This window comes from Oncorhynchus kisutch, linkage group LG26 (assembly GCF_002021735.2).
Source record: "Oncorhynchus kisutch isolate 150728-3 linkage group LG26, Okis_V2, whole genome shotgun sequence".
Lineage (NCBI taxonomy): Eukaryota > Metazoa > Chordata > Actinopteri > Salmoniformes > Salmonidae > Oncorhynchus > Oncorhynchus kisutch.
In genome coordinates this window covers 47,585,166-47,599,570 of record NC_034199.2, presented here as the reverse complement: position 1 = coordinate 47,599,570, position 14,405 = coordinate 47,585,166, and the positions used below count along the sequence as shown (strand labels likewise).

The window sequence follows — 14,405 nt, the reverse complement described above, 5'->3', positions numbered from 1 at the left end:
ACTACTCCACTGTTGGAGTTAGGAACAAAAGCATTTCACTACACCAGCAATAACATCTGTTAAATATGTGTATGTGACCAATACAGTTTGATTTGATTTAGAGCTGCCTGCTTTTAAGGATAAGGTTCTGGAAGTGTTGTACTTTGACCCGCTATATAGCTCCAATAAACCATTGAACAAAACCTTTTTTATATATAGCTTAATGATTTATGGAAGCACATATAGCTAGCTCTAAATTCATTTCAAACCACTATAAATACACTCTAGTCTAAAATGAAAGCGATCATGTTCATCACAATGCAACAGGCGTACAGGGAAGGGCGACTTGACGTTCCAGAACACTGACATGTTCTAGATCTTCTCAGTCTCCCCTCTCTCCGCCTCAGCTGTTTGTGACGTGGTCACTGGGACGTAAGACAAGAAAAGAGCAAACTGTAGAAGTAACGGGGATTGCGGAGTTATGGTGCCGGTAGCAGGGCACCGAGAAAAACGGGCAACTCATAACGTTACATAAATATATAATAGCCCTTTAGGTATACCGAATTATATTATTCCGTGGACCACCTGTCACGAACTGCATTCCAGAAGCTCTCCACAATAATTCATTTCCATTTTAAGAAGAGACAGAGACGGAAAGCATTCGCTGTTACTCCTAAAAAAAGGTACAGTAGTTTATTCATTAATACCCATTATCCATTTATGCGTAGGCCTATTTTTGTTGCTTTGGACTTTCCGCCAAATGATATTGACTACCAACAGCAGTGGACTTTGTCTTTCGGTTCAGTCCAAAACACAACATTGCCATTCCAATGCCGTAGCCCATAGCCTACATGCTTACCATATTAGGCAATATTTAGTTACAATGTGTCCACGGCTTAAAACATTGTGTCTAGTCTGAAACACACTCCGGCTGGCTGCCGACGCTGTGTGTGTGTGTGTGAGTGTGTGCGGGTGTGTGTGTTGGTGGCAGTTGTCGGAAGTCAGGTCTCGGGAGATCGAGTTGGAAATAACCAAATAATATTGTATCCGGCTTCCAGAGAGCTCAGAGTATATGGCCAATATCAGTGGGTTATACCCGTGGACGGTCCAACATTACCTTACATGCCCCGCGGTCCGGGGTTTCTTTTGTTGGTGCTGAATAGATTGACCGGGCTACAGGACGCTCCGTTCTCAATGATATCCATAGTCATTGTCAATTAATACATTACTTCATGAGTCATATCCCACCAGTTGAAAGCAAAACATTAACAGTGTACGGTAATACAACTAGACTAGTGGCCCACTAACAGTGTATTAACACGGTAATACAACTAGACTAGTGGCCCACTGACAGTGTATTAATACGGTAATACAACTAGACTACAGCTAACTAAGCTCATAAGGCATTGTTTAAAAAAAAAGAAAAGAATGTAATGGTTGATTTGGAATGACCATTGAACAGCAGTAATCATCACTGATTGTGCCATTAACAAGTTATCCTGTTTTACACAACATGTCCAGCAGTATGTGGACACTCCTTCCAATTAGTGGATTCAGCTATTTCAGCCACACTCGTTGCTGACAGGTGTAGACAATCAAGCACACAGCCATGCAATCTCCATAGACAAACACTGGCAGTAGAATGGCACATACTGAAGAGCTCAGTGACTTTCAACGTGACACCGTCAAATCTCTGCCTTGCTGGAGCTGCCCCGGTCAACTGTAAGTGCTAATATTGTGAGGTGGAAACATCTAGGAGCAACAACGGCTCCGCCCGCGAAGTGGTAGGCCACACAAGCTCACAGAACTGGACAGCCTAGTGCTGAAGCACATACCGCGTAAAAATGGTCTGTCCTCGGTTAAAACACTCACTACCGAGTTCCAAACTGCCTCTAGAAATAACGTCAGCACAATAACTGTTCGCCAGGAGCTTCATAAAATGAGTTTCCATGATCGAGCAGCCTCACACAAGACTAAGATCACCATGTGTGATGCCAAGTGTCGGCTGGAATGGTTTAAAACTCAGTCATTGGACTCTGGAGCAGTGGAAACTCGTTCTCTGGAGTGATGAATCACGCTTCACCATCTGGCAGTCCGATGGACAAATCTGGGTTTGCCGGATGCTAGGAGAACACTACCTTCCCGAATGCATAGTGCCGACTGTAAAGTTTGGTGGAGGAGGAATAATGTTCTGGGGCTGTCTTTCATGGTTTGGACCCCTTAGTTCCAATGAAGGGAAATCTTAACGCTAACAATGACATTCTAGCCGATTCTGTGCTTCCAACTTTGTGGCAACAGTTTGGGGAAGGCCCTTTCCTGTTCCAGCATGACAATTCCCCCGTGCACAAAGCAAGGTCCATACAGAAATGGTTTGTTGAGATCGGTGTGGAAGAACTTGGCTGGCAGAGAGTCAGAGAGTTTTGTAAGATGGGACAATCCTCGTCCTGCAGGGAAACAACATTATTTTATAGTTTTAAAAAAAGAGCTTAAAAATGACATTTTGGGGGATTTTCTAAAAGTTAAAGATTTGCTTTTTGAATTTTCTAGATATTTTTTATAATATTAATTTCCATGTCAGCTCAATTCCCGGAAATGACCTTCTCCACAGGAAATGACCTTCTCCACAGGAAATGACCTTCTCTACAGCAAAGCATCTTCATTACAAATCCTCTAAAAAAGTGTTTAAAAAACTGTGAATAATGAATATTAAATTATCTTATGTAGTTTCTTGCAATAGAACTCTCTGATTTGAAAGAATATTTCTCTCAAAACTGTGATTCCTAAATTTTTTTTTTTTGAGATTTGGTGACCTCTATGCAGATTTGTCTAAAATCCTGAATGAATCAGGAATTAGCAGGGTAAGGACCCCTTCTTCGTGACCTCATTACATGTAGTGAAACAAGACCACTCATGGTCTGGAAAGTTCTCTACTTTTGATAGATTTTTTTGTTGTTGATAGAAATTTGCTTCCTGCAACACTAACTCAAAAAAGTTCTGGGACACTGTAAAGTCCATGGAGAATAAGAACACCTCCTCCCAGCTGCCCACTGCACTGAAGATAGAAAACACTGTCACCACTGATAAATCCACCATAATTGAGAATTTCAATAAGCATTTTTCTACGGCTGGCCATGCTTTCCACCTGGCTACTCCTACCCTGGTCAACAGCACTGCACCCCCCACAGCAACTCGCCCAAGCCTTCCCCATTTCTCCTTCTCCCAAATCCAGTCAGCTGATGTTCTGAAAGAGCTGCAAAATCTGGACCCCTACAAATCAGCCGGGCTAGACAATCTGGACCCTTTCTTTCTAAAATTATCTGCCGAAATTGTTGCCACCCCTATTACTAGCCTGTTCAACCTCTCTTTCGTGTCGTCTGAGTTTCCCAAAGATTGGAAAGCAGCTGCGGTCATCCCCCTCTTGACCCAAATTGCTACAGACCTAAATCTATCCTACCATGCCTTTCCAAGGTCTTCGAAAGCCAAGTCAACAAACAGATTACCGACCATTTCGAATCTCACCATACCTTCTCTGCTATGCAATCTGGTTTCAGAGCTGGTCATGGGTGCACCTCAGCCACGCTCAAGGTCCTAAACAATATCGTAACCGCCATCGATAAGAAACATTACTGTGCAGCTGCATTCATTGATCTGGCCAAGGCTTTCGACTCTGTCAATCACCACATCCTAATCGGCAGACTCGACAGCCTTGGTTTCTCAAATGATTGCCTCGCCTAGTTCACCAACTACTTCTCTGATAGAGTTTAGTGTGTCAAATAACACACTGTGTTAATAACCCTCCAGGCAAGCTTCAATGCCATACAACTCTCCTTCCGTGGCCTCCAATTGCTCTTAAATACAAGTAAAACTAAATCCATGCTCTTCAACCGATCGCTACCTGCACCTGCCCACCTGTCCAACATCACTACTCTGACTTAGAATACATGGACAACTACAAATACTTGTGTCTGGTTAGACTGTAAACTCTCCTTCCAGACCCATATCAAACATCTACAATCCAAAGTTAAATCTAGAATTGGCTTCCTATTTCGCAACAAAGCATCCTTCACTCATGCTGCAAAACATACCCTTGTAAAACTGACCATCCTACCAATCCTCGACTTCGGCGATGTCATTTACAAAATAGCCTCCAATACCCTACTCAACAAATTGGATGCAGTCTATCACAGTGCAATCCGTTTTGTCACCAAAGCCCCATATACTACCCACCATTGCAACCTGTACGCTCTCGTTGGCTGGCCCTCGCTTCATACTCGTCGCCAAACCCACTGGCTCCATGTCATCTACAAGACCCTGCTAGGTAAAGTCCCCCCTTATCTCAGCTCGCTGGTCACCATAGCATCTCCCACCTGTAGCACACGCTCCAGCAGGTATATCTCTCTAGTCACCCCCAAAACCAATTCTTTCTTTGGCCGCCTCTCCTTCCAGTTCTCTGCTGCCAATGACTGGAACAAACTACAAAAATCTCTGAAACTGGAAACACTTATCTCCCTCACTAGCTTTAAGCACCAACTGTCAGAGCAGCTCACAGATTACTGCACCTGTACATAGCCCACCTATAATTTAGCCCAAACAACTACCTCTTTCCCTACTGTATTTAATTAATTAATTAATTAATTTTGCTCCTTTGCACCCCATTATTTTATTTCTACTTTGCACATTCTTCCACTGCAAATCTACCATTCCAGTGTTTTACTTGCTATATTGTATTTACTTTGCCACTATGGCCTTTTTTTGCCTTTACCTCCCTTCTCACCTCATTTGCTCACATTGTATATAGACTTATTTATACTGTATTATTGACTGTATGTTTGTTTTACTCCATGTGTAACTCTGTGTCATTGTATGTGTCGAACTGCTTTGCTTTATCTTGGCCAGGTCGCAATTGTAAATGAGAACTTGTTCTCAACTAGCTTACCTGGTTAAATAAAGGTGAAATAAAAATAAAATATATTTTTTATTTATTTACAAAGACAAAAAAAAATGTCAACAACTACAATAAACAGTATGATTATAGAACCACAAAGGCTGGGTTATGATAGGGTTAACACAGTTCTACTAAACGAATAAAGCAGTTGGATTGGTTAATCGATTATGCCACAAGATAAGATGCCATGAGGCTTCAAAAAGATCTGTTGAGAAGTATTGTTGTGCATATCTCCCATTGATGAGACTTGTGTTGTTGTTGTTGTTGTCAACAGTTGGCCGTGAAATCAGTGAAGAAGACATGACGGATTATTATGATGTTCTGGGTGTGTCACGAAGCGCCTCTCCGGAGGACATTAAGAAGGCGTAAGTACAGGACCGGTGACAAGGACTCATCCTACGCTATAATCTGTCTCTTTCCACTCCAAAATAGGCCTATGTAGGGCTTCATGAGACATCATCTCCCAGGCTAACTATTAGCCTTGTGTGGTTCATCTGTGTACCTCTACAGTAGCTATTGAAAGCTCAACCACACTGACTGATAGAGGTACTGGACTTATGCTGAGTGATAAAAACATTAACAACACTTTTCTAATATTGAGTTGGAACCCCTTTTCCCCTCAGAACAGCCTCAATTCGTCGGGTCCATGGACTCTACAAGGTGTTGAAAGCGTTCCACAGGGATGCTGGTCCATGTTGGCTCTACAAGGTGTTGAAAGCGTTCCACAGGGATGCTGGTCCATGTTGGCTCTACAAGGTGTCTAAAGCGTTCCACAGGGATGCTGGTCCATGTTAGCTCTACAAGGTGTCCAAAGCGTTCCACAGGGATGCTGGTCCATGTTGACTCTACAAGGTGTTGAAAGCGTTCCACAGGGATGCTGGCCCATGTTGACTCTACAAGGTGTTGAAAGCGTTCCACAGGGATGCTGGCCCATGTTGACTCTACAAGGTGTTGAAAGCGTTCCACAGGGGTGCTGGCCCATGTTGACTCTACAAGGCTTCGAAAGCGTTCCACAGGGATGCTGGCCCATGTTGACTCTACAAGGTTTTGAAAGCGTTCCACAGGGATGCTGGCCCATGTTGACTCTACAAGGCTTCGAAAGCGTTCCACAGGGATGCTGGCCCATGTTGACTCTACAAGGCTTCGAAAGCGTTCCACAGGGATGCTGGCCCATGTTGACTCTACAAGGCTTCGAAAGCGTTCCACAGGGATGCTGGCCCATGTTGACTCTAATGCTTCCCACAGTTGTTTCAAGTTGGCTGGATACCCTTTGGGTGGTGGACCATTCTTGATACAATAGGGTTCTATATTCTTATATAGTCGTATATAGACTTCTATAGTCTTCTATAGTGTTCTATAGTCTTCTATAGTGTTCTATAGTCTTCTATAGTGTTCTATAGTCTTCTATAGTGTTCTATAGCCTTCTATAGTGTTCTATAGTCTTCTATAGTGTTCTATATTCTTATATAGTCATATATAGTCTTCTATAGTGTTCTATAGTCTTCTATAGTGTTCTATAGTCTTCTATAGTCTTCTATAGTGTTCTATAGTGTTCTATATTCTTATATAGTCATATATAGTCTTCTATAGTGTTCTATAGTGTTCTATAGTCTTCTATGGTTTTCTATAGTCTTATATAGTCTCCTATAGTTTTCTATGGTTTTCTATAGTCTTATATAGTCTCCTATAGTTTTCTATGGTTTTCTATAGTCTTATATAGTCTTCTACAGTTTTATACAGTCTTCTATAGTTTTATATAGTCTTCTGTAGTCTTATATAGTCTTCTATAGTTTTATATAGTTTTATATAGTCGTATATAGTTTTATATAGTCTTCTATAGTCTTCTGGTCTTCTATATATCTTAGTTTTCTATGGTTTTCTATAGTCTTATATAGTCTTATATAGTTTTCTGTGGTTTTCTATAGTTTTCTATAGTCGTCTATAGTTAAAAAAAATTAGTTTTCTACAGTCTTCTATGGTCTTCTATAGTCCTCTATAGCTTTCTCTAATTTTCTATAGTCTTATATAATCTATAGTTTCCTGTAGTCTTCTGTATACAGTATTATAGTTTTCTAAAGTTATTTATACTTTTCTATATTCTTCTGTAGTCTTCTATATATTTTAGTTTTCTATAGTATTCTATAGTATTCTATCATTTTTTAAATAGTTTTCTATGGTCTTCTATAGTTTTTTAAATAGTATCTATAGTTATCTATAGTCTTCTATGGTATTCTATAGTTGTTTTAATAGTTTCTATAGTTATCTATAGTCTTCTATGGTATTCTATAGTTTTCTATAGTCTATAGTTATCTATAGTCTTCTATGGTATTCTATAGTTTTCTATAGTCTATAGTTATCTATAGTCTTCTATGGTATTCTATAGTTTTCTATAATCTATAGTATTCTTTGTTAAAAAAAACATGTTTATTTTCTGTAGTCTTTACCTCACTTGTCCTCTGCTCGCTGTCCCTTCCAAAAAGGAATCGTGTTGTTGTCGAACTTTGCCTCTTGAAATAAGAGGATGCAGACAATTACATACAGTACATGTAGCCCATTCCTGCAGTCAAATGACTTAGAGGCCTCAGGGGTGGAATGTTATTCATATTTTTCATAATCTCATAATTAGAATAAAAATAAATAAAAAATACGCAGACAATCTGGTGTTTCTATGTGAAACGGTTGTGTTTTATTTCAGTGCTCTGTGATGTTTATAAAGTGTAACATTGGGAAGCAAACTCAAAATGTAATACATTTCAACTCCATATCTAACATAGTACAAGTTTCTTCGGTTATTTGGGGCGGCAGGGTAGCCTAGTGGTTAGAGCGTTGGACTAGTAACCGCAAGGTTGCAAGTTCAAACCCCCGAGCTGACAAGGTACCTGTCATTCTGCCCCTGAACAGGCAGTTAACCCACTGTTCCTAGGCTGTCATTGAAAATAAGAATTTGTTCTTAACTGACTTGTCTGGTTAAATAAAGGTAAAATTTAAGCCCATAACAATGTGTGTGAGGTATATACTTTTGTGTCAACGTAGATTTGTTTATGACTACCAAGAAACACTCTGTGTGACCCTGATTTAGCCCACTGCAGTAGAAGGTTAAAGGCAGCTAATATAAGTTTTGTCAACAGTTTTGAAGATGTTGCTGTGTGGGAAAGTTATTGAATGAGATAATAAACTGTATCTACTCTAATGTGAAGGTACAGGAAGCAGGCTCTGCGATGGCACCCGGACAAGAACCCAGACAACAAAGAGGAGGCGGAGAGGAAGTTTAAGGAGCTGGCTGAGGCCTATGAAGTTCTGTCAGACCGTAAGAGATACCACCACCTGTTACATCTGTTAATAACTTAATTATTGCCCTTTCTCTACTCTTCCTTGGACTTTAAACCTCTTAAGGCTCCGCCCCTTTTTTCATTTTTTTTTGTGCCTCGAATGACATACCCTTATCTAATTGCCTGTAGCTCAGGCCCTGAAGCAAGGATATGCATATTCTTGGTACCATTTGAAAGGAAACACGTTGACATTTGTGGAACTGTGAAAGGAATGTAGGAGAATATAACACATTAGATCAGATAAAAGATAATACAAAGAAAAAAGCAACCGTTCTTTTGTATTTTTTTTGTTCCATTATCTTTGAAATGCAAGAGAAAGGCCATAATGTATTATTCCAGCCCAGGTGAAATTTGGATGTGGACCACTAGATGGCAGCAATGTATGTGAAAAGTATTAGGCTGATCCAATGAACCATTGCGTTTATGTTAACATTTTTGTATCAAGACTTCCCAAATGTGCCTAATTTGTTCATTAATAACTTTTCATGTTCAAATTTGTGCACTCTCCTCAAACAATAGCATGGTATTCTTTCACTCTAATAGCTACTGTAAATTGGACAGTGCAGTTAGATTAACTTGTTGACGCTACCCATCCCGGTAGTGGGATAATTGTCATCAGCAACCGCTGAATAGCATAGCGCCACAGTCAAATAATATTACTAAAAATATTCATATTCATGAAATCACAAGTGCAATTTTGCAAAACACAGTTTAGCCTTTTGTTAATCCACCTGTCGTCTCAGATTTGGAAATTATGCTTTACAGCGAAAGCAATCCAAGCGTTTGTGTAAATTTGTCGATAGTGTACATAATGTTATGCTATGCTAGGCACTTCCTGATTGGATTTTCCTCAGGCTTTCGCCTGCAATATCAGTTCTGTTAAACTCACAGACAATATTTTGACAGTTTTGGAAACTTACAGTGTTTTCTATCCTAATCTGACAATTATATGCATATTCTAGTTTCTGGGGTGGAGAAATAGGCCGTTTCAAATGGGTACGTTTTTTAGCCAAAAACGAAAATACTGCCCCCTACACGCAAAAGGTTAACAAGAATTTATATCAGATATGTCTATGTCCTTGGAAATGTTCTTTGTTACTTACAACCTCATGCTAATCGCATTAGCCTACGTTAGCTCAACCTCATGCTAATCGCATTAGCCTACGTTAGCTCAACCTCATGCTAATCGCATTAGCCTACGTTAGCTCAACCTCATGCTAATCGCATTAGCCTACGTTAGCTCAACCTCATGCTAATCGCATTAGCCTACGTTAGCTCAACCTCATGCTAATCGCATTAGCCTACGTTAGCTCAACCTCATGCTAATCGCATTAGCCTACGTTAGCTCAACCTCATGCTAATCGCATTAGCCTACGTTAGCTCAACCTCATGCTAATCGCATTAGCCTACGTTAGCTCAACCGTTGCGTGTAAGGGACACCGATCCCGAAGAAGTTTGTGATAACAGTCAGATAATATGGCCTTATCTTTACAGGAAGCAAATCAAAGGCGTATGATACCTATGGCAAAGACAGAATGCCCAACAACACAGGTATCTCTCTGTTCTATCTCTTGGGGTTTTGTGTTCTATTCTGTTTTTGATCAGCCATGTTGGTAGTGTCCATAATTATCAATCAACATGTATTTATTTATCCCTCCCTCCAGGCTCAAGTAGTCATCCTGCTCCGGAAGATTTCCCAGGGTTCACCTTCACATTCCGCAGTCCCGAGGAAGTGTTTCAGGAATTCTTCAGAGGCCAGGATCCTTTCGCCAATTTCTTCGGTGGGGCTGACCAATAAACTACGGTCCTTAAACAGTATCCTATGTCTTCATGTGCTTCTTAGTCAAGGCTATCTCTGACCCGGGGAAACCAGTCCGTCTGGGAATCTCAGCAGTTCATACACTTCTTCCTCTTCCTGTCTCACTACCTCCTTGTTTTGACTCCCAGACGACGTTGCCTTTGGAAGAGGGATGCACAGTGGCTTCCATGGACATCCTGGCACTTCCAGGCTCGGCCCCAGTCGGTTCTCCTCCTTCCCCTCCGCTGGAGGTCAGTAATAAACAACGTTTGTGTCCCCAAAAATGGCACCCTGTAAGCTATGTAGTGCACTACTTTCAACCAGGGCACATAATAGTACACTATATAAGTGAACAGTATGTAATTTGAGTCACAACCGATAACAACATGGTAATAATACATTTATATCAGCTCCATTCACTGATTAGTTCGTTAGTTCCATTCTGACCGGTCACCCCCCGCCCCCCCGTCTTTCACAGTGCATGACTTCACCTCTTTCTCGTCCTCCATGGGTGGAATGAATGGGATGGACCGTATTGGAGGAAGGATGGGGAATTTCAAGTCTGTCTCCACTTCTACGCGCGTCATCAACGGCAAAAGCACCACCACTAAGAAGTCAGTTCTCTGTTCTCTCTCTTTCTCTGTTTTCTGTATGGCCACTGAACTGTTTTAGGGAATCTTCTCTTAACTTGCTTCCCAAAATGTGATGATAATGTGGATGATCACTGTTCTTGATCTGACAGGATCAAAGAAAATGGTCAGGAGAGAACAGAGATCGTGGAAGACGGGGTCTTGAAGACGGTGCTCATCAATGGTAATCCATCCACTCTGTATCGATCCCTTACCTCATCCAGTCCCCTTCCAACTGTTCTGACAGGAATGTGTCTGTGTTATTCTCCCTCCTGACCCCTTCATGACCCCCTCCTGTCCCCTTCATAACCCCCTCATGACCCCCTTTGTTCCCCTCTTGTTCCCCTCCTGACCCCCTCCTGACCCCCTCCTGTCCCCCTCCTGACCCCCTCCTGACCCCCAGGTGTGGAGGATGAGTTGGCTTTGTCTCGAGAGCTCAGCAAGACAGACCAACCGGCCCCTAGTCAAGCCACAGCCAGGCAACACCTCCAGCAGCAGGCAGAGAGGATGGTACCAGTGGAGCTCCAGACCCATCCACACCGACCCAGCCCCATCTCCGGCCCCCGGTCTATGGCCCAGCGCTCCTTCAGCTCAGCCTCCTACCCTGGCGTCCCCAGTGAGGAGGAGAAGGAAGATCTTCAGGAGAAGGAAGATCTCCAGATGGCCTATATGTCACCACACAGCAGCCCATCTCCGCTGATCCACAGGGAGCTACCAGAGGGGGTCCCAGAGCCTCCTACACACCTCCAGGAGCAGAGAGGCATTGGGGATCCTGCTGCTAAAACCACCAGCAGCAGCAATGTAAAAATGACAAATAAGTGGTGCTGTGTGGTGTGTTAAGTTTATGGTGTGTGTGTTGATTGTATAGTGTGTGTGTTTGTGTGTGTGAGTGAGTGAGTGAGTGTGATGCTCAGGGCAGAGGACAGACAGGAGACCACTGGTCTCAGTTCTACTCTGGTGTTATGCTGACAATGACCATCATAAAGTATACTGTATATTATAAACTGGTTCGTTTGACCCCTAAATGCTGATTGGCTGACAGCCGTGGTATATCAGACCGTATACCACAGTTTTTTTTTTTACAAATTACGTTGGTAACCAGTTTATAATAGCAATAAGGCACCTTGGCGGTTTGTGGTATATGGCCAATATACCACGGCTAATGGCTGTATCCAGGAACTCCGCGATGCGTTGTGCTTAGGAACAGCCCTTAGCCGTGGTATATTGGCCATATACCATACCTCCTCGGGCCTTATTATGATTCTTTTTTTACAGTGGTACAAAAAAGTATTTAGTCAGCCACCAATTGTGCAAGTTCTCCCACTTAAAAAGATGAGAGAGGCCTGTAATTTTCATCATAGGTACACTTCAACTATGACAGACAAAATGAGAAAAAAAATCCAGAAAATCACATTGTAGGATTTTTTATGAATTTATTTGCAATTTTTTTTGCCCCACTGCATCAACTACATCATACCAGTCATCCAACAGATTCCCATTCAATAACTACATCGTACCAGCCATCCAACAGATTCCCATTCAATAACTACATCGTACCAGTCATCCAACAGATTCCCATTCAGAGTGACACACAGAAGCATCCAAGGTCAATGCCCTGCTCAATCCCCCCACAGTTCCCCAATAGCTGTCCCTCAACCATTCGAGACCCCTCCCACAGCCCCCCCCCCCAGGAAGAATGAAACAAACATACAATTAATTCCATTCCCCACCCCCAAGAACCCCCCAATGCACCAACAACCAAGAGAAGTAAAATCGAAAAGGAAAAGACAACAAAACAACAACAGAAAAACTAAAAAAGTGTTTTATTTAAAACAAAGAACATGATATCAATGCCAACTGTGTTTATTTGAATGAGAGTGTGTGTATATGCACACCTGCACGGCATCAGCCTCAGGCAAACTGGCATTAGATGTAAAAACACTGTCCCTTAGTGTCATTCAAACATACTTATTATTTTGTTTTGACTTAAAAAAAAAAAACTTTTATCTTTGACCTTCATACTATCTCTCACACAGCAACTCCCACCTGTCTCCAATTCCACATCCCTCAGCTTCCCTCAGCCCATCCCATCCCAACCTTCAGCTTCCCTCAGCCCATCTCAACCCTCAGCTTCCCTCAGCCCATCCCATCCCAACCCTCAGCTTCCCTCAGCCCATCCCATCCCAACCTTCAGCTTCCCTCAGCCCATCTCAACCCTCAGCTTCCCTCAGCCCATCCCATCCCAACCCTCAGCTTCCCTCAGCCCATCCCATCCCAACCCTCAGCTTCCCTCAGCCCATCCCATCCCAACCCTCAGCTTCCCTCAGCCCATCCCAACCCTCAGCTTCCCTCAACCCATCCCATCCCAACCCTCAGCTTCCCTCAGCTCAACCCATCCCATCCCAACCCTCAGCTTCCCTCAGCCCATCCCAACCCTCAGCTTCCCTCAGCCCATCCCATCCCAACCCTCAGCTTCCCTCAACCCATCCCATCCCAACCCTCAGCTTCCCTCAGCTCAACCCATCCCATCCCAACCCTCAGCTTCCCTCAGCCCATCCCAACCCTCAGCTTCCCTCAGCCCATCCCATCCCAACCCTCAGCTTCCCTCAGCTCAACCCATCCCATCCCAACCCTCAGCTTCCCTCAGCCCATCCCATCCCAACCCTCAGCTTCCCTCAGTCCATACCATCCCAACCATCAGCTTCCCTCAGTCCATCCCATCTATCTCTGCTGGCCACCCTCGTTGGGTTTCTACGCAACACATATCTTTCAACTGTTCTGTGATGTTTAAAGTACAATTTCAATCTATCTAATCGAATAGAATCCACAGATTGGGAGTTGAAGATAAATACTTTTACTAAGAGTATTAGTATATTAGTAATTGACTGACCCGGTCTGTCCAGATCTCCTAACAGTACTATTTCTATGGTCAATTTTAGATCAATGCTATGCATTTTCAGCCATTCCTGAACCTGAGACCAGAAACAGGCTACCTGAGGGCAATACCAAAATAAATGGTCTATTGATTCTGTATCCTCATAACAAAATCTGCAGAGCTTCAATGATTTTATACCCCAAATATTCAACATTTTGTTGGTGGCAAGAATTCTATATAATAATTTCAAGTCTTGAATCTTGCATTGTTTTATATATCAACTCATACACCATGGAATTGGTACATCAAAAATATCTTCCCAACTATTTTGCAATCTGTATGGCACAGTTGTCAACATCCTGGTCCTCAAATGAAACTGGTATACTTTCCTATTTATGCTATGTTTATTCCTCTGCCATTTTTGATCCTTTATATTGGGCAGACAGACCAGTTCCCTGCCTCCTCCTGCTGCCACCTGCCTCCTCCACTATTGATCCTTTATATTGGGCAGCCAGACCAGTTCCCTACCTCCTCCAGTATTGATCCTTTATATTGGGCAGACAGACCAGTTCCCTACCTCCTCCTGCTGCCACCTGCCTCCTCCATTTTTGGGGTAATGTTGCAGGAAACAAAATAAATAGTCACCCAAAAAGAATAACCTGGATATTTATCAATTTTTTTTAGAAAACAAATCAATTTGTGGCAGAAATACTGTGTTTCATAGAAATGCTACGGTAGACAACTTTCTCTGGCTTCATTAGATGGTCAGTGTTTGAGTACACGGGTAAAGAAAAGGAAGTCTCTTGCTAACATTAGATGGTACATTGCGTCTTGTTTTTTCTAAAGCTTA

At 42.4% G+C, this 14,405-nt stretch overlaps 1 protein-coding gene across 1 annotated transcript; it reads left to right on the top strand.

Annotated features, from left to right (window-relative positions):
* The first annotated feature begins 278 nt into the window (after positions 1-278).
* Positions 279-11,978, top strand: LOC109882466 (dnaJ homolog subfamily B member 6). The gene is made up of 9 exons (XM_031805360.1): positions 279-662; positions 5,199-5,289; positions 8,122-8,231; positions 9,748-9,804; positions 9,918-10,034; positions 10,201-10,302; positions 10,530-10,665; positions 10,794-10,864; positions 11,084-11,978. Exons 2-9 carry the CDS (start codon positions 5,225-5,227, stop codon positions 11,518-11,520), a joined length of 1,095 nt encoding a protein of 364 aa, XP_031661220.1. The 5' UTR covers positions 279-662; positions 5,199-5,224; the 3' UTR covers positions 11,521-11,978.
* Positions 11,979-14,405: the final 2,427 nt, after the last annotated feature.